At 39.6% G+C, this 27486-nt stretch overlaps 4 protein-coding genes across 6 annotated transcripts; 3 read left to right on the forward strand and 1 right to left on the reverse strand.

Annotated features, from left to right (window-relative positions):
• The first annotated feature begins 1442 nt into the window (after positions 1-1442).
• LOC136243115 (tropomyosin-like) lies at positions 1443-11007 on the forward strand. 2 transcript variants are annotated; one of them, XM_066034635.1, is made up of 8 exons: positions 1443-1469; positions 3225-3365; positions 5992-6132; positions 8743-9269; positions 10326-10397; positions 10449-10517; positions 10611-10778; positions 10837-11007. In XM_066034635.1, exons 2-8 carry the CDS (start codon positions 3242-3244, stop codon positions 10876-10878), a joined length of 1143 nt encoding a protein of 380 aa, XP_065890707.1. In that variant the 5' UTR covers positions 1443-1469; positions 3225-3241; the 3' UTR covers positions 10879-11007. The 2 variants fall into 2 exon arrangements, with proteins under 2 accessions (XP_065890707.1, XP_065890706.1); XM_066034634.1 differs by lacking the exon at positions 1443-1469 and adding an exon at positions 1823-2375.
• Positions 10994-19719, forward strand: LOC136243102 (transient receptor potential channel pyrexia-like). 2 transcript variants are annotated; one of them, XM_066034618.1, is made up of 10 exons: positions 10994-11593; positions 11747-12032; positions 12232-12260; positions 12311-12402; positions 12834-12879; positions 12928-13089; positions 14177-14242; positions 14292-14359; positions 16078-16188; positions 16238-19719. In XM_066034618.1, exons 1-10 carry the CDS (start codon positions 11087-11089, stop codon positions 17181-17183), a joined length of 2313 nt encoding a protein of 770 aa, XP_065890690.1. In that variant the 5' UTR covers positions 10994-11086; the 3' UTR covers positions 17184-19719. The 2 variants fall into 2 exon arrangements, with proteins under 2 accessions (XP_065890690.1, XP_065890691.1); XM_066034619.1 differs by lacking the exon at positions 14177-14242.
• Positions 17604-19752, reverse strand: LOC136243129 (protein-L-isoaspartate O-methyltransferase domain-containing protein 2-like). The gene is made up of 3 exons (XM_066034647.1): positions 18950-19752; positions 18772-18898; positions 17604-18321 (listed from the first exon to the last, which is right to left on the reverse strand). Exons 1-3 carry the CDS (start codon positions 19538-19540, stop codon positions 17843-17845), a joined length of 1197 nt encoding a protein of 398 aa, XP_065890719.1. The 5' UTR covers positions 19541-19752; the 3' UTR covers positions 17604-17842.
• LOC136243117 (trifunctional enzyme subunit beta, mitochondrial-like) lies at positions 19713-27411 on the forward strand. The gene is made up of 17 exons (XM_066034636.1): positions 19713-19857; positions 20005-20046; positions 20103-20163; positions 20215-20259; positions 21765-21796; positions 21851-21918; positions 21968-22055; positions 23751-23872; positions 23922-23987; positions 24044-24099; positions 24149-24273; positions 25583-25707; positions 25762-25841; positions 26182-26317; positions 26891-26965; positions 27021-27185; positions 27233-27411. Exons 1-17 carry the CDS (start codon positions 19800-19802, stop codon positions 27266-27268), a joined length of 1380 nt encoding a protein of 459 aa, XP_065890708.1. The 5' UTR covers positions 19713-19799; the 3' UTR covers positions 27269-27411.
• Positions 27412-27486: the final 75 nt, after the last annotated feature.

Raw genomic sequence — 27486 nt, forward strand, 5'->3', positions numbered from 1 at the left:
ACACGCATATCAATTTTCAATACATTTTGTATGGAAAGCACAGCTTTTTAATGCATAACTGTTCATAATTCCTAGTTTTCTGTTTAACATGGATGGAATTATCATCTTACCTTCAGCTTTCTTTTCTTCAATACGCTTTCATCACAATTCCACTGGGAAGTGCTTGCTTTAATATGCCAAAGTCTGGTGATTGGGAGTAACGTTTCATATCGACAGTTACACACAACTCAATTATTGTGTCAATTCCAAGTCACACATGGGAAAATAGCCTAGGATTATTTAGAGCATTCTATGAGCTGCAAGTTGGTGTGGAATTTAATCCTGTTGTGCCAAATTTGCCATGTCAAGCATTTCGTCCATACATTTCAATGTATATGAGAAATACCAACTTCCCAAAGTGCTGCCTTTTCGGCATGCTAGTGAGTTTTAGCAGTCTGAGATGTTGGAAGACAAATTCTAATAGTACTCATGGTCAAAACTCTATATGCCAAATATGGCTTTGTTTGACAAAATGTGTACTATAGTTTTGGTATCTATAGAACTGTTAAATGGCTCTTATTTGTGTCAATAATGTTATAGAGGTGTTTCTTGACACAGGCACTGACCCTGGCAGTTAGACACTCCTTTACTTATTAGTTTCATGCCCAGACCCTGTTTTTCCTTTTGTGTGGGGATGGAGAAAAGGGTCTGGTAGATCTCCAATAGTATTTTTGTATAGCAACTTCGGAAATTGTGATAATGATATGTCATATAGCAAAGGCACTGCCTTTATACCAGATCAACACACAATTATATGATCTAATATCAAAATAAAGTAGCTATATATCTAGTTCACTATATAATTGACATTTTACAGCAAATTAGCTATAGTGTCAACACTGCATGCATGGAGAGTATTTTGATTACTAAATCTTTTAGCCATGCAGCCTGTAGCTACTCGGTAGATAATGGTAGCTATGGTCACATGGCAAGAGTTAATATATTTTCCACAATGATTCATACATGCATGGTAAGACCACCATCACATTGCACACACATGATCCATGCAGCTAGCTTGAACTTTAATCACTCTAATGAAAAGAACAATAGTATACATGTTCAGTTGCTAATAATAGAGGACAGGATTTTATTCAGTTTTGGTAGCATGTTAAATTGCATCACAATTAAAGTCAGTGACTGCATTCCTTTGATCTGCTTCAAATTGTACTCAGGCTGGCAACGTGTTGTTTCCAGCAGTAAGCCGGCTTTTGCAAGTGTCACTGTAAAAAAGATTTTTTTTTGTTATAATGAAGAACTTGTTATGCTGCTGCTGCTGCAAAAAAAAATGAGCAAACACATCATTTCGGTTGATTCAGATAAATATTATAATGATAATGCCAGTTGGGGAATCCCACCAATGTTCATCTAGTAAAAGATTTTTTTAAATTTATTATCTAATTCATCCAAATAGGAAGGGGTGGCACCAAAAGGCTAGGCCTGCACAAGATGTTAACATGCAGATCAGCATGCATTTACTGGTAAATTATTCCAATTATTAATTACTCTGTTCAAAATGAGTACAATGCTAAATTGACTCGATCCATCTGGCATGTCTCACCAGTTACATTGTGTTCTCCTAACCATACCTCAGTGCTCTGGCCTTATGTAGTTGCATGTGACAGAGGACTTGTTTATCACTAATGCTGATTGGGTAGCCAACTTTTACATTCAGTATACTTCAAGGACTTTAAATTTCAGACTGGCGAAGACTATGTGTAGTACTCATGTATAGTACAAAACAGTAGTAGCTATATTCTTAGATCATGACCCTGATGACCACCAAGCGCAGATAAAAAACAAAAGAATCACGTGATGCTCTAATAGGCGTTGTTTAGAAAGCAGCAGCATTCAGATGTCATTGATATTAACGCCTTGCAGTGTTAATGAGAGTCCTGATAGTGTGTTCGACAAATGGTCAAGATCTCTGGAGCACTTGAATGCAGAACAGATACACATTTTGTATGGTAGGCTGCGCAGTGAAGGGATGAACCTCGCCCAAGTGCGAGACGTGGTGCAGATAATATGCGGGTCAGACACGTGCAATCGTGATGAATTTACTCTAGTATTGAAAGAGCTGGATAGACGCTATGCACTACTAGCAGATATCCATTGGGAGTTCAACTTGTTAGCACAACACTACAGGGGCTCTATCACTGAGCAAGATGCCCAGTTTCTATTTAAAGGCGTCTATGATGGGTACAATTGGCAATGTATTTGGGACCAGTTTATCGGCTCAAGAGAGCAGACGGGAACCCGTATCACTTGGGATGAGATAGAGCTACCGCTATGTGCCCAGCCATTGCAGCTGGGAGTTGGAAACAGTGACACCGAGGAAGGTATGATAATTCATTCGTTCTACGTCAACATTGGTGTGGCTGTTAATCTGGGAGGGCTAGGTTTGTAACCAAGTGTATAGACATTTTTTTTAGCTTTTGGGACCATTCACAAGTATTTTTGATACCATTTTAAAAATGTTTATCGTGTGATCTTGCAAACTTTATGATGTTTATCGTGTGATCTTGCGAAGGTCACATGCTGTCAATGGTTCCATCACTAGCCTTTAGGAGTGAAACGTGTACCCAACCATATGCATGCTAAATACAAGTCGAAGCAAAGGGTACAGATAAGAAGGGCTGCCCATCCATGGAGTATTAACAATTATGCTCAAAAGAATGATTGCAATTTACCTGCAGGCTTGCCAACAAGGATCCATCTCTCTCTCTTAAGGCTCCGTGCAGGTAGTCTTGTCACTCAGACCCTTCCTCAAGTGTGCTTATCGATATTAGATTAGTGTAATAGTGGAAAGGTAGCCAGTTTATGCTTGTTGCCCATTCATTTATGAGCATGTCATACAATTAAAAGTGAGTGTTTGTTCAGATTTTTAGGGATCTATTAGATAGCTTTAGATTGCTGCAGTATGTGCTGCAGGAGAGCTTGTTGGTGGGGCGAGAACTTGCACATAATCGCTTTGATGGCTTTTTAAATAGTTGAAGGAAAATGCTAGCTGAGGAGGGATGAGTAATGTTCTCGCCAATTAACAAGCCTTTCCTGCAGCAGCTAAACAGTGCTCAGAAGCCATATAGCAGAATTTCCCAAACCATAACAACTCTATACTGCCGAATGGAGAGGTTTTACTTTACTGTGGTGTGGTATCACTTTGAATTATAGCATGTGTTTTGCAATAGAGAGGGACCAAGAAACAATGGAAGCCAGGAAAGAGCAAGGGGAGAAGCAGAGACTACAACATCATCAGGAGGATGAGGTAAAGAAAAAGAGACACCAAAAACAGGTGATAGAAATGGAAAAAATGAAAGAGCATTTAACAGGTTAGTATACCATATAGGTGTAAGTTAGCTATGGATCACAGAAGAAATTTATCTATACCATACAGCGGGTTATTGTTACAAGATCCAAATTTTGTGAAGCTCTTAAAATAGCCTCCAGCATAAATTTCTGTGATTGTGAAATCTACGAGAAAGGTACAAATACCTACGAATACAGAAAAAAGACTGCTCACTTGAAATATAAGAAATTCAGCCTGCCAGCAGAAATTTAAAGCTTTGATTCATAAATTTTGCAAAAATTTGTACCTCACACACAACCTGCTGTATAGTAGCACTTTTAGTACATATTTTGATTTGTTGATTTAGTTTACAAATTTAATCTCAAGCCAGTTGGCAATGCTATTCTTCTCTGCACAGAAAGAACAGCATTGCTGACTGGCTGAAACGGTGTTCGTAATTGTTTTGTTTGTGTCTGTATAGCTGTACGTGTGTGTAGTTGTAACTTGATGTGTCAAGAGTTCATGATGTTTGTATGGGGGAGAGTGTCTGACTGCCAGTATGGCCTGTACAAACACACTGCTGCAAGTTCACTTTTGATCATATGTACACCTCTAGCCTGATTCTACTGATGACAAACAACTGTTGATTGGCATTGATAAGGTCAAGCCTTTCTTCTAAGAGAAGCCTGAGGTGTTACCTGCAGCAGTGTGTTTGCTGAATGTACTCCAGGTAGACACTCTCCCCATACAAATATTGTTTTAAGTGTCACACAAGTGTCACCAATCACACTACGTATTTGCAAAAAAAATGGAATAATATTCAAGAATAACATTTTCACTGTTAAACCCCAGGGAGATGATTTAGATAAAAAGATTACCTAAGTCACCTATCACAATAAGATTTTTAGAAAATTGAGTAAATCTTTGTAATCTGTTAAAAATCAACCACAGTCGGATGAGAAAGGTGTCAAACTAGTTGGGGTAGTGTTCTTGTACTGGTTTTCTTTGTTCTTGCTACAGTGTTCCTGAAGTGTTTCCACTCATGCATAGGTGTTAAAACGTGTACAGGACAAATAATATGGTGACTGGTGCAACAACCCGAGGTAATGGTGCAAATTATTCCACAGCAACCGTTTCCTCGGCTGGTATTTAAGGCCAGATGCCATATTTGCCCTGTATACTCGATAACACTGACACATGCATGGAAACGCTTCAGGAACGCTGTTACAAGAACAAAGAAAACCGGTGTAACAAACACTTATGTCAACAAATATGTAACACCTCTGATGTCACAGCATTATCGAGATAAAATGGTCTGACTGATCAGGATATAGGTTTTACCATTATTGCACAGCACCTTTTAAAAAGGGAAAAAATTTTCCCCTTAGGTACATTTTGTGAATTGCATTATTTGAAAGACATTTATTATTCAGTTCAGCCTCATGTTTTCAACAGAAACAACAGAACATCATGAGGAAAGCTTTATGACCTTATGAAAATGTACAAGTTGGTTTTATCTAAATGGCTAGAAATATTGCTATTTTGTAGCATCTAAATCCACTAATCCACATGTACAGTAGTAACAGGCTTAATTATTAACAGTGGTTTACATACTAAATCCTTCGCTCATCCATAAAAAAATATTTTCATAAAAAATTTAGCTTAGACACACCCACGCTTGTGAGTTACAACACATTCAAACTCAACTATTTATTTATTTATTTATTTTTTTATTAATACTTTACAGCACAAGTGCTGAAGGTCTGTAGGACACCTGGTCCTACAGCCTGCTCAAAAACTTTAGCTACTTAAGGTGTGTTTCAAAAGTTGGAGAAAGGAGAAAAAATCCATGACTGGACCTAGGTAGCCTCGAACCTGCAGCCATCCAATTTACGCTCGAACGCTTACAGGAGTCTACCAGGTGGTCAGGATGTTTTCTCCTTGTTATTTTCATGTAATTATATCCATAGGAATTCTAGAGAGTAACTCATTATCTCTAAGCACCCCAAGTAGAACCAAATGGACACTAGTTTATTTATTAACTATGGATCCCTTCTGTTTCCCATTGAGAGAGGAATTGCTCGTCTTAATGATATTGTTTACCATATATGGTATTGTGTCATGCCCACTACCTATCTTTCTTGTTGTTTCGGGTTCTTATCATGTGTGACTTCTCCACAACTAGTTGGTTGGTATATTTTAGTAAATCACTGATATTGCCTAATCAAATGCTCACAATACAATTATTGTAACCTTCACAACAATATTGCATTTTGCAATAATCATTGCATTTATTGTCTATTTTGTGTCTATTCTGGGCCTAATATATTTTGAACAAGTTTGTGCATACCGTAGCCACACCTTCAATAGTAGTCACACTTTGAGTGATGCCACTTGACATCGGTAACCATGTCAAGTGGTTAACTTGTTAAGCACATTTCACTTGGCACCTGAAATCAAATTTCAATGTATGTAATAAGAGTCCGCCATAAGACACAGTATGATATTATAAGTGTACCTTTTAATGAGGATGCTTGATAATGAAGTTATCCTGCATAATCTGATAGTATCCCTTAGCATGCTAGACACTAGATAATCAGGACACATTTGGTCAGCCCCACGGTGTCCATCATACACAGGTTTAGTTGTTGTGTTCTTTATGTTTATAGCCACCCATCAAGCAGTGAGGAGTAAGATAGGAGAAGATGTAGCAGAGCAGCTCCAGCGACAACTACTGCTGGACCATCAGAAGAATGAAGTGGGAAAATTGAAACAAGATGAGTTGCTAAGGCAACGGGGGCTGGCCAAGGGTAAGTCTGCAAGTGTGTATAGTGGTTTAGGGCCTGTTGAGTCTTGCCCAGTAAAGTTTGTTGTGTCTGCACATGTACATACTCCTAACACCTGTTCAGCATGCATAGCCCCTTGTACCTGACCAGGGAACATCCAGTAACCTATTTAGCAGACTGTTTAGGCAAGGTGAGTGAATCTCCAGGAGGGGTGGTAGACTTGTAGGACAATAGTAGCATGGTCTAACAAATAAAATGCTTGAGTGTATTGTGGTACAATTGGTGATTTACCAGACCAATGCAAGAAAATCTCTTCACTGGTCTCCACCACACATACAGCCACTGCCAATTTGCCACACCACCAACAGTTGGCATGTTACCAGGTCCATCGTGAGTAGGTTGATAGCATGGGCTAAACACATTAACACACATGCATACAATCAAGAGTCCCCCTCAAATATTATGAACTCTTGATACAATACACACATACAACACACAAAAAGCATAGAAAATTGGTCCACAGAGTGTACTGTGTTTGCACTTTGTACTTCTGCCCAACTTGACAAGGAGACGGTGCAATGAATCAATTTAATGACCAACTACATTGTTCGACTGATAAACAACACTAGTGTAGCAGTCGTGAGAGAATCATACAAGGAATTTACCACACAACCATCTGGAGCTGGTTTGTATGAGCGTGAAGTCATTTAGCTGCATAATGTTAAATTGATATATTCAAGACTGCCTTTGATGTCAAACAGAGCACTCGTCACCAAGCTTAATTCTGATATTTGAAACTCCTGTTGGACAAGAACAGCTCATTATCATTGCGTGCTAGGAGAAAGCTTGCAAAGGGTTCTGTAGTCATCATGCATTTACCACTGTTTAGTTACTGAGGTGCTCAGGTTTAGAATAAGAACACAAGAGACTTAATCCTAACATACTGTTAATGCTGAAATCTTTTTAGCGATGTATACTTCTATTACCTTATTTCTACAATAAAGATTTTGGGCTCTGAGTCTGATAATTTTTATTCACAGGTAAACACACCTCTGCTTGCCTTCACTCTCCACTACTTATTTCTGGTAAAGTTGATAATAAGACCAAAACCACTTTGCAGCAAATATGGTCAACATTCACTAGTTCATAGTTCACTAATTTAGTTACCATGACATTGTTGCAACAGTGGATAGCAATTTAATTAACCACAAAAATAATATTTAGTGCAGGGTATTATAGTCTTGGCATGCTAAGAGTCAGTGGTCATGTACATTGGAAGATTGTCACTATAAATGCAACTGTATACAAATACCAGTAAACCTCTTTATAGATCTGTGCATTTGTGTTATAAACAGATTACAAATTTTCACTCCATTACCGGCCACTTCATTGCTACGGACATTCAAGTTTGTTGTAGAAAAATACTTTTGGGACCAGCCTTTGCTAATAGTGTCAAGGATACCAGTTACATGGTGTTGACTTTGACAAGTCCCATGCAGTTAAAGCCTTGAGTAGTCTTTTTCTGAAAGCCAGCTGTGCTTGTGTAAAATGTTAACTATTATTTTTATAACAGCTTAGTTTTGTAACACATCATTTGGTGTTTGGTATTCCTGCAATGTCGGCTTCACTTAGCATGTGCTGCTAATGGTAATAATTAGCCTGTGGGCATTTGAGAACAAGTGTGACCATCTGCTGATAGTATAGCTTGTGTGGCTTCTGTGCCTCTGTATGGCTTCTTTTAAATGTCTATTTGATGCCATAAAAGTGTGTATGTGTGATTAGTGTGTTATGCAAAGGACTGTAATGTAACTATGCAATTAACATTAATTATGCCATTACAACCCAGTCTGGATGTTAAGTTCTTGTTGATGTACTATATCACTGCATTGTTAGATTATTGGCATACTAATCTTCCATGATGTTTCCTCAGAAGTGATTCGTACCATTATAAAATGTAAGTAGCATATGATAAATTGTTAGTTGACCTGTTGAACTGAAAAAGCTGTGACTCTTAGGGGATAAGAGAGTGAGCTGTTTAGTATGATGTAATATGTGCAGAATCCTTGCTGTTTGCCTCCAACTGTGCATTAGTGCCTTGTGGACTTTGTGTGTACCTTATAAAACTGGTCACTAGTACAGTATAACAGTACTTAGTTAGTGTTATATAATTGTACACTGACTGAAACCTGGAGCTTATGAAGCTGAAGCTGATTATGTTTGAAGGTGTCATTGGTGCAGCAAGCAATTTCAGACCATTGATGTCAGAGATTTATCTATCAACATGCTCTATTTTCTATACTCTTATCCATCAAAAAATAGTTTTGCTTAATTTGTTTGTTAAGTCCGTGTGTACATCAGTACATCAAATTCAGCACGCGAAGTGCCTATTTACTTTACTGTTTGGTTTGTTTGTTACTGCAGCATGTACATCAGCAATGGGATATATTGTGGGACAATTGTGGGCACTGACGTCACCATAATGTGTTCATTAGCTTGTGAAATAGTGTGAACATACTAGTATACAGTGACACCACTTAACTGACTAGGGTAATATTTGTTAATGAATTGCATCATTTTAATAGCATGATGGCATGTGTTCCTTCTATTAGTCATGATCTAATGGTGTTATTAAAGCTATAGCAATGGACCATGAACAGAGGTGGCTGAGAGAAGACCAGAAGCTGGCAGAGGAGCGATTGAAGGAGGCAGAACGGCTGGAAGAGCAAGCAACCATTGCAGCAGCCAAGGCAGAGAAGATGGCAAAAGAGGCAAAGAGCAAAGCGGAGAAAGAAGCTGCTGAAAAAGCAAAAAAGCAAGCTCTGATGCTTGCAAGAAAAGAAAAAGAGAATCGTTTACGACAAAGACTGGATACAGCGATCAAGTCACGTGATGTGACCAAGTTAGAGCCTGCCATTGCAGAAGTCAAAAAAGAGAAAGTACCAGATTGTGTTGAACAGTTATCAGTTGCTCAGAGGTTGCTTGCTCAGCTGAAGGCAAAGTCTAACCTCAACAATGCACTGGTTGCCAGGCAGCTACAGAGACTGGAGAAAGCAATGAAGGAGGTCAAAGATGGGAAATTTGAGGAAGGTCTCAAGCAGGAGATGCTACAAGCTAATGGACTACTTGAGAAGCTGAGGAGACTTGAAGACATGAAGAGGGAAGTAAGTAACCAGAGTGAAATATTGCTTTGTACAGCTTGTAATATGTTTGGTGCAGCACAAACACATAGTAAGACTTCTAATGAGTAATGATCTATACAAGTAGTGTAACTTTTGGGTACACTGTGCTGGAAACCTTTCACAGTTGTTTACCAATCCAGAAAAATCATTTTTCTAACCTTATAAGGTAATAAACGTGTTGTAGTAACAGTATACACTGAGAAGACAGGTGGCTTAGGAAAGTGGTACAGATCAGACACCTGATGTGATTACCTGATCACTGGAGTGTTAGTTTATGCTGTGAAGCTCCAGTACACATCAGTGTGAATGTTCCTCCCTTACATCTGCCAGATAGTGATCATACCCCGGCTAGTTTGTGTAGATGCAAGCTTTGTGCATTGTGATATGTGTGTTGTGTGTGCGTACGTGCTTGCGCGCGCGCGCTTGCTTGCACGTGGCAGCATAGTCAGTTGGTTAGAGCACCGACCTGGTGATCGAAAGGTTTCAAGTTTGATGCCTGGTTATGTCCAGTTGCTGTTGTTGTTTCTTTAAACAAGAAACTATACTCACATTGGTGTGATTGCTCCAGTCTACCCAGCTGTATAATGGGGACTTGGTGGCCTGGTGTCAACTGGGGAAGCAGCCCACCCATTGCTCCAGTCTACCCAGCTGTAATATCAATGGGTACCTTGGGGAAGCAAATGCCTTGTCTCACTTAGCAATGTTGGCCTCTCCATGATACCTGGACAGTCCACCTGTGGGTTACTAGTCCTGCCCCAGAAGAAGTGGTCCTAGTGCTGGTTTACTGGGCAGCAATAGTTATGTTTCGTATGACTTTGCTTACATGCACACGTACACACATGTTTGCGAGGACGCATGCACACACTTACTTGTTTGCACATCATTACTTAAAGCACACACTGTAACATACCCTGTAGGACTTTAAATTGTAGTCATGAGCAAAATCTGTGTAGGCAGTTGAGTGTTTTATTAGAGTATTTCAATACACCAAGTGTAGCATGCTGTAATGTCTTCATTGGAGTTTTCCTCTGTTATTAGGTAATCAACCTCAACCAGCAGATGGTTGCCGAGATAAAGAGTTACAAACAGCCCCCATTGGTTGTACACCAGGTGGGCGTGGCTTCACCATGGAGACAACTTCAATTATGTAATCTGTGTTAGGTGATGACAGCTACCTTCCTGTTGCTAGGCAACTCAGAAGCTCAGATGCACTCCTGGCCTGCCACACAAGTAAGCTGGTAGATATTTCAAGTTTTTAAAATAATTATAATACCAAGAATATTGAATTTAAAATACTTGCCTATCTGCCATGTTTCACTCCAGGTTTTGATTGGTAAAACAGGAAAGGAGGGACTTAAACGTCGTGTCAGTGCTTGTGACGTTGCCAATATACCAGTAAAAGTGGCAAGACGTGCTAAACAATTGCTTGATAGTCATGATATCGATAGTGTGCGAGAGGCCAGCCAGGGTTGTGCCACATTTTATGCCTGGGTTAGTTTGGGTAGTGCCCTGGGGTGTATATAACGTGATGTGTGTTGTGTTATTACAGGCTATGTGTATGGTGGATGAGAGAATGAGCAGACCAAACTAGTTTTTTTATTGGCACTAAATTAATTGTATATTTTTATTCATGCAGGTATTTATTTATTCATTTGTATATTTTTATTTATTGCATATTTTTATATTTCGTATTCTATTTAGAAATACAATTTATAAATAATATTGTCTTGGCAACCGTGCATCACTTCTTTTCACGCCTAGAGTGATGATTGTTAGGGGGTAAGGGGTGGCGGTGAGGGATGCAGCGAGCAAAGGTACACCCTCAGGGCGCCAGCACGGACCGGCTAGTAAGTGATGTGTGGGCAATGGAGCGGCCAGCAGTAGCATCAGAAGGTACTGAAGACACTTCATTCAGTACGGAACAAGAGAGTACTACTCCTCTCCTTCAGTACATTGCTGAAATATGCGCTGACGAAGACAAACAATTAGATTTTGATGTAATTACACAAATGTTGTCAGGAGGGGTGGATATTAATGCCCTTGATAGTGGTGGACAGACTTGTATGCATTTGGTGGCTAGTAACTGGCAAAGAGAGGTGGCGGAGTTCCTCAAAGAGAAGGGTGCTCGCCTTTATGAGGTGGACAATTTTGGTCAGTCACCACTACACATTGCATCACGTGTGGACAATGAAGAGATGGTTAGTTTCCTGGTTGAGGATGACCCTAGTATTGACCAGGTGACATATGATACTCGCCAAACTGCTCTCCATTATGCTGTACTGGGGAATGCAGCCAACGCCATTTATGTGAGTAGTGAAGATAATTTGTTTTGTGTAGTACTGTGACCCCAAGCAGGCTGTGCTATTCTCATTGTCATGTCATGTAGCTTTCATTGCCTTATGATAATTGTACTATTTTAGCCCAACTTTGCATGGTGTATTGTATCATGTGGTTTGCAGGTGCTAGTTGAGGCAGGAGCAAATATTGAAGCTAAAGATCATCGTGGTAGGACACCTCTGCATTTGGCAGCTGAGCGAGACCGCACAGCAGCTGCTTTAGCATTGCTGTCACTTGATAAACCAGCGAACTGTAACACTTGTGACGATTCTGGCCACTTAGCGCTGATCAGTTTTATCCAGAACATGCCGGAGATCACACATCTTGCACTGGATCAGCTACAAGAGACCATGGCAGCAAAGAGAAATTGCCTCTACTACTTGTCTGCTCTGGAACCAGCCAAGACAAGTGAGTGATAATGGAACATGTGTATGCTGTGGACACATTGGGACCAACCAATAAAAAGGTGTTTAGGTCAGTTTACAGGCTGTATGTAGTAAGAGATAATACTTTGAGACCTTAACTAGTTATGTATGTGTCCTAAAGTGTCCACATTAACAGGTTCCAAGGTGTGTGAATGTTCTATTAGAGTGTTTCATCTCCGTAGGAGGAGAACGTAGCTCTTGCCTTACTCCAGTAAGTGTGTGGGTGTACTTTAATTGTTGCTTATGAGCCCCACCCACCAGCTGCAAGAAATAGTTTATAAGCAACGATATGATTTACTGACTCACCCAGTGATCAGGAAACTACTGGAGGTCAAATGGCGCATGATTGGATGGTCAGTTGTAGTAGTAGTGTGTGTATGCATACGCGCGTGTGTGCGTGTGTGTACCATGATCACTGCACCATTATGTGCACTGCTGATGAATGGCCTTATCTTAAAATGAATGCTGTTCTGTGTGAAATATTTTGAGTAAGCACTTTTAATTTGGTGACTTTCCTGTAGCTTTCCAAGTTGATATCTTAAATACTGATGAGTTCTGCAATTTGACCACGTCATTATAGTGGCTATTCAAATAGGTTCTAAATGGTATACATACTTCACTACCTCATCATTAAGACCACCCTCATTATAGCAACCATGTGAAGATCCCAAACATAGCTGAAGTGGTCTTATTAAGTACAGCCATACTTTTGGTCCTATGGTTTCTTTAACCAGTATAAGGCAGTATTGTCCATGACACAGTTTACACGTGTGTTCTTTGTTAGGATATCCTTCGCTTTTCACAGTGTGCAGAACCTTGTATTTCTAGCTGTGAGTAAACATCCTCATGTGTGCTAGAGACATGATCCTATCCTTCAGGTGTGGACAACTTTTATTCTGGTCCCAGTTGATAAGAAACATCGCTATGATCTCCCTTCTGATTTGTGGAGGATATTTGTCCTTGTTGTTGCCACAGTTACCTTTATTCAGCAAGTGATGGAGGAGCTGTGGGAGTACCGATACTCTTTAAGACAAAAGAAGGTGAATCACAGTAGGGCCAACCATGAGACCAGCTTTATCATACAGTACGATAGTACTGTATAGTAGGGACCACAAAGGAGTGGGTGTGGTCCATGGAAAAACATCACCAGCCTCATTTTCCCTGACAGTGACGAGGCAGTATTGGTTAGGTAAAATTAAGCCCAAACAAGCCTTCAGATTGACCGAAACGTTTTCAACAAGTTGCTACAGATTTTTATTATTATTATTAAATGGAATTCTACTGGCTGACTGATGCCTCTACTGACTGACTGATGCCTTCAGACAAGCATAACTCAATAACGGCTAAGGCTACAGGCTTATTTTTTCACTGTTCGACATTGCTTCGGCCCAAGAGGTTCTTTTTGGCATACCACAGTACATACAATGCATTCTTCATGGATTTACCAGTGTCCTCCTTTGTGTCCCATTCATCTTTGCTGACAGTGAAAGGTGTCGATTTGGCAGTAGCATGTGATGGCTTCCCTTCATAACAGAAAAATCGTCCATATTTGTCAAGCGGTTACTTTGATTGCAGAGGTGTTTTTCGAACAGTTCTTGATTCGTAATGCTGTGTAACAGTTTGAACATAGCCGACAACAAAGTGTAATGGATACTTCACTTTTCAGACAATAATTGATATAGCTGGGGTGTGCGGCACCATTTCTTTCATTTGATGTGGAATGCATGGGTTCACAAGTCATAATAATTTTATTTCACAAACAAAGTTAATAAACAAGTACACAAAAATTTTGGAATTTTCAACTAGAGTAGGGACCATAGCACATCGATAAAAGTATTGAAACAAGTTGGAGTAGTGCAGCACAATATTAAACCACAGTAAAACAATAAGTGTTATATTCCTACTGTGCTCAAAATACCAACCTAACACTGTTTTAATATTGTGCACTACTCCAGCTTGTTTCAGTACTTTTTGTTGATGTGCTATGGTCCCTACTCTAGTTGAAAATTCCAAATTTTGTACTTGTTATTAAAGTGATGAAGTATACCTTAATTATGTATGTTTGGGACCTACTTGACATGGTCACTATTATGAGGTAGCAGTGTTACTGTATCACTCACCCAATAGACATATAGGACCTGGCGAAGTACAGAACTGTCCAGGGATATTTCTATGGTACATGGATACCCAGAGGTGGGTGTGGCCCCTTATATCATGTGATTTGGTGTACTTATCCTGGTAGGAGGTGACTTATCTTCAGAAAAAGATAGCTGAACTGGACAAGCGGAACTCTTATGCTCTTGATGAATGGTGCGTGTGCATGTTCGTGTGTTGGGGGCAGGGGGGTATAAATCATGTAGGCAATATCTAATATTTAACTCACCTAGGTACCGATTGTCAACACTTTTAAAGTATTTAGACTACGGTGTATATAGAGGCTGTTATACCATCTAAAAGCATTTTCTTACAATCATTTCATTCAGTATTTATTGTTCCTAAAGCACTATATGAAGTTGCGTATAAATAATTTTGTATTGGAAACTAGTACACTTTTGCAGAATATCTCTCAATGACTGGCCTCATCTTTGTAAACTTCTGTGAAACAGAGTTATCCATGTAACCATGTTGCAAAATGTTCACTCACATAAACTTTGGTGCTCTAAGAGACTAAAGACTGCTGTATTGAGTAGTTCAAACCAGAAGTCCATACATCATTGCACTGAAGAGTTACAATTGCTTGACAAAAACGATAGCAGTAATTGGCTACTTACGCTAATTGAAAACACAATTACATTTTTGTCATGTGTTACCGTAGTTGTGATATAATACAAGTATGGGGTTTGAGAACAGAATTGAAGAGGAAGGGGGTGCAGTCTTCCAGGAAGGTGTATCCTTGTTAGGTTTAATAAGTCACCTTAAACTTACGTAGCACATGTAATTTACCCAGTTAATTTCAATAGCAAAGTAGAATTTGCAAAAATGGTCAGTTTTCACTCAGTGGGTCACATTTTTGCACAATGACTAATAGTGTAGGGTTTCCAGCTCACATACTACATACTGCTCCCCTGATTTAATGAATCTATTGGTGTACAGTGAAACCTGTGTATTAACAGACCATTCAACTGAACCATATGTACCTTGGGCCCCACCAACCAACCCTTTATTTTCAGTACAAAATATTTATGTTCATCATGTGATCACCTTGCTAGTAGAGATAATGCCAAAGGGTTTAGAAGTAACTTTTAAGCCCATCGTAGAGTGAGAAACACCAAATATTATTTTTATCATATAGATGGCTACTGACCCATGCAACACCAAGCTTTGATACACAGATCACTCTTCAGTCAGCAATAAAATTAAATCCTGTGAGCTTGGCCTGAGAAACATGAGATTCAGTTGAATTGGCCTTATGGGACCAAAGGTAGGGTTGTGGGATAAATAATATTTAATTATGCTAACCACAAACACCAACATATGCCAACACTAGTCATAATGGAAAACCTGTATATTTGGAAACTGTTACAAGAAATGACTGCATTGTAGATCGGAAATTTACTATTATCACGATAACGAAAACTACTTGATAATGATAATGCATTAATTCTTTTCACGCTTCACAACAGTCTTATCATCTTAAATTATCACACAGCCCTAGTAAGGAGTCCTGATTATTCAAGTCAGATTACATATATTGGAGCTATTACTAAGTGTCCAGATTTTGTGGGTGTCCTTGTTTTCAAGTACCTGGTTAACAGGTTCTGACTGTTCTATTAGAGTATTTTGATTTTTGATTTTTAGTCAATACAATTTTGAGTGCCCTATCCGTTCTTGAAGACAGCATCCTTACCTACCTCCATTTGTTAAAGTTATACCTGCAGCTTCTACTAGCTCCCTAATTAGTACATGGTAAATATTTTGAGATGTGTTTCAACATCCCAACAAGGAGCTACTCTCTAAATCTGTCCCTGATCATGTGTTATTGTGTGCATATGTGTAGTGTGTGTATTGAATTGGTTTATTATTTACAGGAATATAATTGACATAGCAACCTACATCACTTTGTTTTTTACCATGGTGACCCATTTTGTTGACGTGGCAGTACATGATAACACAACCACAGTCGGCAGATATCACATCAGGTCAGTAACATTCCTAATAGAACAGTCACTGACATTGTTGCCTCTACAGAATCTCTTGTCTTGCCATCCTACTGATTTGGAGTCGGCTGTTCAAGCTGGCTCGTGTATTCCCTGCAATCAGTCCTTTCATAGCTGTGATACGAGGCCTCATCGCTGATGTGCTTCGTTTTGTTGTTGTATACCTTGTCATCTATATTCCATTTCTCATCTGCTTCTGGAACTTGTTTGGATCAATTGATGACAGTGTAGAAGGATCTGAAGAACTCACCAAAATACATCGTATGGCATTCACGCTGTTTAGGATGACACTAATAGATGGGTATCCTTATAAGGCCATGCGGTCTGAAGATGAACTGATGGCTCTAATTTTAGTTGGCTCGTTCTTGTTCATTACAGCTGTCACTGGTATCAACTTGTTCATTGCCCTACTGTCCAACACCTTCCAACGAGTTTACGATAATACACTGGCTAATGCAGAGATGCAGCGTACACAACTCATGCTGCAGTTAAAGGAGACGTACAGTTGTTGCCTGATTGGTCAACGATATCTAAACTACATCCACACACACTGTAATCCATTAGTGTGTACCCTTGATGACAGCAGTGTCCTTGATGAACAAGACCTGCGACGAGCCACACTTCAAGTACGCAGCATCGTCAAGAGGCTAGAACAACACATGATCAGTCAAGAGGGACTGTTAAAGGAGCAGCATGAAACAGTGTCACGACTACAACATGAAATGAGCTCACTGAAAAATACAATAACTAGTCATTTCAATGTAAAAGAGGATTCTAAACCATTACCAGTACTGCCACTGAAGAAACGTATTTTAAAGAGACTATCAGGCTACCCTATAGTAGTAAATGAAGTAAGGCAGAGAAGACTTTCTGATATCTCAAGTAGACTATCTACAGATTCTGTTGAGCCTACCAGCCCACTTGGGCTGTCTCACCGTGACTCCCGTCGTTGGATCAGAACTACCCCTGAAGAATAAAAGACCTTAATCAAATTGTATATATTTTTATTATGAAGTTCATCAGGCATGCTTGTGAATGTGTTCATTGGGCAAGCAACGGGTTCATTCGTTGGTTAGGACATTCATGCTATTGTTTCTTTGAAATACTTCACTCTGATTTCTCTAGCAGGTGCAATATTTGATGCATTAAAATTTGTTGTACTGATAAGTGTGAACTCATTTCTCCCAAAGTGAACCATGTAATTTCTTATATAAACACAATTATGAACAATATGTAATAGGTGGTTATGTTAGCATAACTTGCTGGAAGATAATGCTGAAGCAGTCTCAGTCTCCTTGGAGTTTAACCATTAATAAAATTTACTCAATTTTTATGTAATTATTTGCTGTTTTTAACAGCATAATGAGACTTGAGCCTACTCTAGAAAGTGGTTCTGATATTGTTAACGTGTTCTTTTCAAATACTCCAAATCTTTTCATTACATGAGTTAGTTGACAGTAAAACAAGTACATGACAAGTAGCTACAATAAAATTATACAGTGAATAATAAGCGATTATAACTTGTTTCATTATGTTGAAGGTGAAGATTATAACAAAACTGTATTTAGTGATTATGGGGAGTAATTCACTGATTGGTGAAATAAATGAAATTACAGTCAAATAAGTTGAAATATTCTCAAGAGTATTGATCCAATGATTCCATTGAGCCTTCCAGAACTTCACCCTCATCTTCATCTTGATTGCTTTGATCGTAAAACTCATCATCTTGATCTTCATACTCTTCTTGACTGTTACCTTCCTCCATGTCATAACCTTGATCATGATCATCGTCTTCAGCATCACTTGATTGTCGCAGTGGCAACTGCATCAGCACCGCTCCACGACAGTTTACCAACAAGTAACGTTGTTGATCATCAACAACAAACATCCTACGTTGATCAATTTCATTTACCGGACGCTGCTTGATGTCCTCTTCACTGATTGGACACAGTTTCTTAGGAGGAGTCGGGGGATCTTCCCAATCTCGGCCACTACTGATGTAGAGCAACAAGGAGGAGGGAAGGGGTAGGGAAGTAATTAGTGAGTAATTCTCTCTTGTGATACAACTCAGAATTGACAGGCGACATCTTTCCTTGAGTGTCATCAACTGGGAAGCTACAGAGAGATAGATGGACAATCAAACAAAACAAGGCAGCACACAAATCCCTGGCTTCGGCTTACACCCGCTCTACAAGTATACTTGGGCAAAGCCACAAAGGGTATGTAAATTAGATCACAACTATGGCTTAGTTATACCACTGTTGTGTGGAAACACAATTTTTTGATTACAAATATCATAAGTTGATACCCTTCAAGTGGCCAAAATAAGTCACTAGTATGATAGCCTTATTTGGTACAGGCACTAACATATTGTAATCAATAACTATTGTCCACATTACCAGTTTTACTGTACAGTGTACACTCAAAAAGATGCTGACAACTACATGTACAGCTGGAATGGAAAACTATTATACTTTAGTATGGTAATAAACATTAAGCCACCACTAAATGCTGCTAGCTGTACGTTAAATATTTCACATACACAGTTTTTATATTAGTCCTTACAGATTTCAATTGTAGTGAGTTTATCAGGTGACTCAGCTGACGGCGTAATAAGTGGAGCAAATGTCACACTTGGCATCACCACGGCAACAGACCATTCTGTCAGCCCAGTACGTGTCACTGCCTCCAACTACACAACACACAGTAACCCATGTCATGACAATGTCCATGACATAGTTACCTGGTGTTCGGTGGGCATTACCAAGATGCCATCAATGTTGAGTAGGTTTTTGAGCAGATAAGCATGTTCCAGTGGTACTGCAGCACCACAGTATATTCTGTCATACTGTCGATTGGCAGGACTCAATAGCAACCCATTGCCTAGGACAAACAATGGGTCACAGAATTTCATCGGGTCATACCAATATGAAGATTCCTTAAACTCTTTCAGTTTCTCATAAGCGAATTCAATGTTTTCAGGATAAATCTCTATTCCGTGACTGACTCCATGCGGACCCAGTAACATGCCTACCATGGTAGAGAAATACCCGGTGCCAGAGCCAACATTAAGAAATGAAAGGCCAGGCTCTATTTTCAGTGCTTCCAACGCTTTAGTGTAGATACAAGGCGCTGAAAGGTGAAGAGATCCTTTGCGTAACGCCCGGTCGTCGTATGCATCAATCCGTTCGTCTTCGTTATCAAATTTCATGTAATCAGCACGGTCAATCATCCGGAACACGGCCTCTACCGCGGGAGTCACGACGTAGCTCTCGTAGCACAGGTTGTCCACCAGCTCCTCGTTGTTTTCTCCCGCACTGACCGCTCCACCCATGTCCAACAGCTGCAGCCGATAACGTCGTAATATAACACCGCAAAAAGTGAATAATACAATGAGATACTCAATTACTGAGTCCACATCATTCTCTTCAACATCTACAGATACTTTTACACATTTTACAGCGACTAAACAACTAATATACGCAACCAACTGTCATTTGTTTATCTATGCTACCATCAAAACAAAAGCGTGGGCGAATAAATTAAAGGTGACGAAATACTCAGGATATTTTTGTACACTTACGTCCACAACAATGTTGACTGTTGGTCGTGCCCGTGTGTCCAGCACTTATTTAACGCAAAACTGGAAAAGTAAGATCTTCATTGTGTCCAGTATTCGTAAATAAACTGAAAATGTGGTTTTGTGATGTGTTGGTCCTGTATGCTTATAATTTGGAGCAGAGGTCATTTTGAATTCGAGATCCCTTTGAATTCACGTCTTTGTTCAATATTATTTAGAAATAACCAATGTGGAGGTAGCTAAACGATGGAAGGCTACAGGTTAGTTGTAGCAGTGTAACACAACTCAGGTTAATACCTTTTATCTTTGCTATCAGCTGCCAGAAATGTAGTTCTGATAGATGGGGTGAGAACTCCGTTTCTCATGGCCGGAACAGAGTAAGTTGTAGCAGGATAATTATACAGGATGACATTCTCACACCCTCACAGTTACAAGAACCTCATGGCACATGACTTGGCAAGAATGGCACTCCAGTAAGAATTAGTTAGTTGAGTAAATTGCAAGCAGCTAGCATTGCTTGCAGTTTGCCAGAGTGAAGCATATGTTAATCAAGTCAATAGTTACAAGGTGACATTATACAAGTTTATAACAAAACACTGCATATTGGCTGCACTATGCTGTTGTAACTATGGAAACTGACTGTTCTGGTATTAGAGTAACTTGTTCAGTGGCAGGCATGTGTGTCTGTGTGTATATATGTTTCACACAAAAATGGTGTGTAATTTGCATTTAACCAATATGTATTTTCATATATAAGTGTTAATGTGGGGATATTTCTACCACACAAATACTACTACAAGACAAGCTAAATGTTCACTGTGTGACTGGACCTCATAATACTAACGGTTCTAATTTAAGTACATACGTTGAATGTAGAGTGAATTCTGGATCCCCACTATGTTTCTCTGTAGCCACTTGCCTAGATTGCAAGCTATCTGGGGTTCAAGTCACCACCTGGCATGGTCTGGGATTTTTCCAACAAACATCCTGTTTCAAAAGTAATTAATATAACCCCAAGTGCCAGTTGAATGGAGATCACTTCATGAGGGTTGACATCTTATTTTTTATGCAGCTAATTGGCTAATGGTATATTGTAAAAATGCCACCAATGAGAGATTTATTGCTGGCTGACCTACCACTCAATTCCCTACATATTCAACACAAAAGCTGTTGCTGTTTTCTTCCATAAACCAGAATTTTAAGTCTTTCCCAGCACCTTTGATCCAGTAATCTCTTTGAAACAGGATGTTTATCAAGTGACACATTTAAAGTCCTTTATTCTGAAAATTATATAGCTCGCATTAAAAACAATTCAGTCTAAGGAGAGCCTCATTCTCTTACAGTAAACCTGGATACATTTGTGTGATGCAAGTGCATGGTGTAAAGCAGTTCAGCCAATGAGCTGGAAGGGGAATATGCGTACAAAGCAGTTTTTGTGAGCTAAGTTAAAGACAAATGATCAATTGTACAAGATCATTTTGTGAATATCAGGTACGGTTAGTTAGTTACACAAAATGAAATTTATGACACTTCTGAAACTACTGTAGAATTTAGCGAGCTGGAGACACAATGGTGCCTGCATTGTAGAAATATTTAAATTTTCAGCTTTAGAACATTCAGTTATGTATTATGTAGAGTTCTTATCAGCTACTTGTGTAGAAGGGCTGTACCTGCCAAGCTGACTGCCTGCATTGCACACAGTTAAGGAATCTTGTTGCCATGACATTAATTAATTTGCTTACATAGCTAGAAGTTTTCAAAGGGCACGCAATTTGCAGAAATCAGTATACTGTTTTTGCTTAGTTTTAATTTTACGTTTTTTTCTGGGCAACAAATTATTCATGATAATACTTTTGTAGGCAACCATTTTCATTGCACTTTTTGCAACGTTTTTTTTTTACTATAAAAATCAGTTACTCAAATGGAAAAAAAGTTTTGGTAGTAGCAGTTTGTGCATACATTTTTTTCTTATTCCTAGGGGCATTGCTCAGAGAACAGGAATTGATAAAAGTAACTACTGCAGTACTCCTCAACCAGTGTGCTAACTATATTTTAATATTTTAGGTATCGTTGACCATGTTGTCATGGGAACAGTTATACAAGAAGTGAGGACCAGTAATATAGCTAGAGAGGTGAGTGATCGTTGCCATGGAGATGTATTTCACTATGTTACCATGACAGGCTATGCTCAGTGCCGGCTACTCTGACAGGATACCATGTCATACAGTCACCATGGCATGTATATCATCAAATGTTGCCATGACAACTGGTAAGCTGTTGTTCTTTGTGTGTAGAATTGGTTGGCTGTATTTTGTCTTCTTATTGTACCGTATTTCCTTGTATAAAAACCTGGGCTTTTTATTTCTCTACAAGCATTTTTGATTCAGCCTGTAAACAAGTAGGGCCTTTATTTGAGACCAGGCATTCATTTTGGATTGGTCTGTCCGATGCCCAGTGTTTAATTGAATTTGGGTGGTGGTAGAATGGGATTACTGTAATGCTAAGCATAGAGAACAGTGATTCAGTGTGTTGAATATATAAACAAGTGTAGACAAGGTTCAAAATGATTGGAAAATAGTTGTATGATACATATCTGCATGCATGCAGACTCACTGGACTACTCACGTGATTACTTGTAGTACAGTACCTTCATCCGTCAGAAGGCTCTAAACTCAAGTATGAAGAAGCAGCAGCAAAAAGGGAAACAAGTAAAGCCATTAACAGTAGACTCAAGTAATAGCCTGGGCCTCTATTATTTTTTTTATCTTCCTGCTAGTTGGTGTAGATGGTCTAGATAGCTAGTGACATATGTAACAATTCTTACCTCTGTAACTCTCTATAATGAAACCTTAAATTTGGGACCAAGACTTTTTTGGCCCATAGTTGTCACAATATTTTAGGGGTTTTGAAGTTAAAATGTACAAAGCTAGACCTGTTGGTACCAAAATCTTTGTGTATGTTAGATACCCACTGGAGGTTTTTTAGTAGGGTTGACAACCCGAGGGCACGGTTTGGTCACTAATTAATGCCTGCTGAGGTGCCAAACCAAGCATGAGGGTTTCAACCTACTAAAAACCGACAGTGGGTATCTAAGCTATTTAGAAAGCAGCTCGTTACCAGCACTGACAAAGAAGCACAGAGTCACGCTAGGTAAGGTCCTTTACAGCGTGTTTGCTTGTGCCGTTTGCTTGTGCCGTTTGCTTGTGCCGTTTGCTTGTGCCGCCGGCTTAGTGGCCAGGTTAGTGTTGTTTTAGTAGCGGTCAAAGGCTTGTTTACTAGCTAATACAAGCTGGACACGAAGCGCGACAAGCTTTATAACAACTGGCCACGAATCGAAGCGACAAGCTTTATAACAGCTGGCCACGAAGCGGCAAGCTTTAAAACAGCTGGCCACGAAGCTACAGGCTTTATAACTGGCTACAGAGTGACAAATGTTACAAACAGGTGCAATAGCATAGCTGAAGTGTGTTGATGGTATAATGGCGACAGTGCTGACAAGCAGACGAACGCAAATGTGCTTGCTGTAAACTCGCAACACCAGTAGTTTTCACTGATGGCTAGCTAGTTGTGAATGTGAACATTGTTGGGGTAACTGTGATATGCATCGAGCAGCTGGCTCTTTCGGTTGATGGCTAGATTGGTCAAGTGCTGGTATGGCTGATGAAGGTAAAAACCCAACTCTCACTACCCATACAACCACTAATTAAATCAGTGACATAGAAATCTCTTTGAAGTGTTGCTGAATTTACCATAACAGTCTCACGTGACAAGAGGTCTCTAAATGAAACTTAGAGCCCTCACCTCAGGTCTCTAAGTGGTATTAATAACCTCATTAACTGTGTCAACATCAAAGAGAATTATTCATGCTGCTTTCTAAGTTTCTATTGTGTTCTTACTTCAGAGAGTTTGAGAGGGGCCTCACTGTGTTAGCAATGCCACTAATTGGTATTTTTACTGCTATTAGCTGCCTGTCAGCTGCTGAGTGGTCAAAGTGATGTTGTAATTGCTGGGGGCGTAGACTTCATGTCTGATGTACCTATCAGAGTGTCTCGTGGGATGAGGAAGAAGTTACTGGAGATGAACAAGGTGTGTTCTTATTGGCTAGAGATGATTTCATATTGTCATGTCTCTATAGGCTAAGACACTATGGCAACGGCTTGGTCTTCTTGCCGGGATTGGTTTTAAGAACATTTCATTAGAGGTTTGGCTAAAGGCACATCCCAAATATTAGCATGTAATGTTTTGAATTATTTTTAGTTGCCAGCTGTGTCAGAATTTTCTACCAATGAAACAATGGGACACAGTGGAGATAGGTGGGTATGGCTAGTAAAATCAAAGCATTAGCCCCACCCATGTCTTCAGGCTAGCTGCAGCATTTGAGATCTCCAGACAGGAGCAAGATGATTATGCTCGACGCTCCCACCAACTGGCACACGATGCATTCCAGAATGGTTACCTTGACGATATCTTGAGCATTACTGTACCAGGTGAGCATCATATGATCAAAGATGTGTGGATCTAGCCTCGTGCCCAGCCGGGCTCGCGCTAATATGCAAACACCATCTGGTGACAGTGCTTGAGTTTCTTGGGCCTGAAAGTGCAATCCAGCCAAAATATTGGCTGGCCAGTCAGAATCGATGAGTTGCACAATTGCATGAATGTATTGGAAGTAGATGAAAAAGCAGACAATTTAAAGCCGTTCAGTAGAAATTTTTGACCTAGTTTGTTCAAGAGGTTTGTTGTCATGTTGTGTTTTCTGATCTCACCTTATAAGGTGATTCAACGTTTCACCAGAAATGAAACGCTACCCTCTACCAATACTGGTAAAAGAAGAGATTGCATTCTAGTAAACACTCTGTTCTGAGTTTTACTTTATTCCTAGCTATTTTAAAATGGTTTTTAAACAATTATGAAACTCTTCAATTCTGATTGGCCAGCCAATATTTCGGCTGGATCGCACTTCTAGGCCCAAGAAAGCATTGTCACCAGATGGTGTTTGTGCATTAGCGTGAGCCCAGCTGGGCATGAGACTAGTGTGAATCAGGTCATGCAGCAAGTTGCTGCACCTTTAGCTTTTTATCTAAGCAGTCAAGATGGCATCCAGCAGAGTTTGCTACAGTGAATTCCTTTTTCTGTTCCAGCCCTGATGCTTCAATACCTATAAAATTTATGTAATGAATTGATACATATCAACTTTGACCGTTGAGTGGTGCAATGATTATTGTTGTTAGCCAGCCACTCTGTAGTTTAAATACATAGGTGGGGGGGGGGCATGGTTTTCTCAATAATTTGGTCAGCCTATCTAGCCATCTCTTTTAAGCACTTAACTGTCTTCTTTCACTAATGTTTCAGATGACTTTACAATTCACCTTTATCAATCCATTTATGAAACTATTTACTTACACTTCTGACTCCTCAGCAACACTTCAGAACAACAATTGTCACAAGTACCTCTAAAATTAATTATCATATAGGAGTGGCAGAATATTGTGTGTGGCCATAGGTGCGTCTATAACCTATGGTGTGACCATAGATGTATGGTGTGACTGATAAGCTACAAAAATGATGACATGATTCAAGCATGTTTTACTTTCGAAAATACACTAAATTCAATCTCAGAGCATTAGTTTTTAATTTCCTGGGGGGACATGCCCCCAGACCTCCCTAGTTTAGCATGCTCAGCTTGCTTCTTATCCTTGCCCCCCCCCCGCAATCATGAGGTGCTTCAAATATGCAATGAATTTTAAGAAATGATTGGCTCATATGTAATATTATGATTGGTGTTGTGGTGTTCAGGGAAGTTGACGATGGTCAAAAGTGATAATGGAGTCCGTGTCTCCACTGAGAAACAGATGGCTAAACTACGTCCAGCTTTCATCAGGCCTCATGGCACCATCACTGCTGCTAATGCATCATATCTGGTAACCTAGCAACTGTTGCTATGCTTGTTACTATTGTGATGTCCCACCTCACAGACCGACGGTGCCTCAGCAACTTTGTTAATGACTGAAGCGAAGGCAAAAGAACTTGGCTTGAAACCTAAAGCATATATCAGGTACTAGCAACAACATAATTATACTTCATATAATTCCCACCTCTTTAATAAGACCACCTCATTATAGTGACCATGTCAAGTAGTGTACTTTGTCCTTATTAATAAAGCCAAAACACTTAGTACCTTTGGTGACTGTACCAAATAGACCTACTCCCTTCTTAAAGCTATTTACCATCTATTGGCCTTTCTAAGCAGGGACTGTATCAACAGTTGACTCACTGTTTTAAGACGTAAAGGTACTTATGTGTCTGTCCTTTATGTAATTTATACAGAAGTATACAGTTTTAGTTGCAGTGACTGTTGTGGTTCATCTTCCCTCTCTTCTCTTCTTCGTCTGTAGGGACTTTACGTACACTTCTGTGGACCCAAAGGATCAGCTGTTACTAGGACCTGCCTATGTAACACCACTGATACTAGAGAAGGCTAAACTGAAGTTATCTGATATTGATGTGTTTGAATATCATGAAGCATTTGCTGTAAGTGTACCATTGATGTGATCTCCATCGGCTTCTCTCATGAAATATAGATAAATTATTTCCAGATGTTACCCCATTACCAACACTGCACCCATTAACTATTTTGTGCCATTGCACTGACTACTTGTGAATGTGATTAAACATTACCCTAACATCTACTTTGGTTGGCTAGTTTAGCTGCCCCAAGAATTTGAATGCACTGTTACTGGAGGAGGTTGGTGACGCTATGATGTATTGCTACGTACCTGTGATTGTACTACCAAATGTGACACTTGAAATTGGCATCATTATTATTATTATTATGTCACATTACGAGAAGTATGATATAATGTAACATTTTTTTCTTAACTAGGAAAGCCACTAAAAAGTGTTGGGTGGCTGAAAGAATGAGTATATTATATCAATTTCCAATTCATACATTAGAATACTTTATTATATCAATACTGGAGTGTTAGGGTTGAAGTTTTCGTTGAGATCACATGAGGTATTAATGACATGCGACCAACCTCCTCTGGACACTAAAAATTGAACAGAATGAAGTGTTATGATTCTTATTCTCTGTTCCTATATCAGGGTCAGATTTTGGCCAACCTAAAGGCCATGGACTCAGCTACATTCTGTCAGCGTCAAATGGGCAGAAAAGAAAAGGTAGTGATCGCTTGATCAGGTGGCTATTTACTAGCCCCACTCCTTTCACATGCAGGTTGGAGCAATCCCAATAGAGAAGCTAAACACTTGGGGAGGCAGTCTCAGCATTGGTCATCCATTTGGTGCCACCGGCTGCCGTCTAGTCACCACAGCAGCAAACCGACTTATCAAAGAGAATGGCAAGTATGCTCTTGTGGCAGCATGTGCAGCAGGAGGACAGGTAACTTGATGTGACTGAATGTGTGATCTAATGAATCACTCATACAGGGCAGTGGAATCATTGTAGAGCGCTACCCGTCATGACCAGGTGGTGTACAGTGACTATGGCTGCACTCACTGTGGGGTGTGCGCTAGTGTTATTATTAATATTAATGTACTTAGGAATTGTGTTGAAATATATTGGATGTGTATACTATTATAGATCATACAGCAGTTGTTATCTATTACATGGTAGATATTCTATACCCAGTTAAGGTATATAGTAGCACCATGTTGATGATCCACTGAACACTTCCCTGTAC

This window comes from Dysidea avara, chromosome 13 (assembly GCF_963678975.1).
Source record: "Dysidea avara chromosome 13, odDysAvar1.4, whole genome shotgun sequence".
Lineage (NCBI taxonomy): Eukaryota > Metazoa > Porifera > Demospongiae > Dictyoceratida > Dysideidae > Dysidea > Dysidea avara.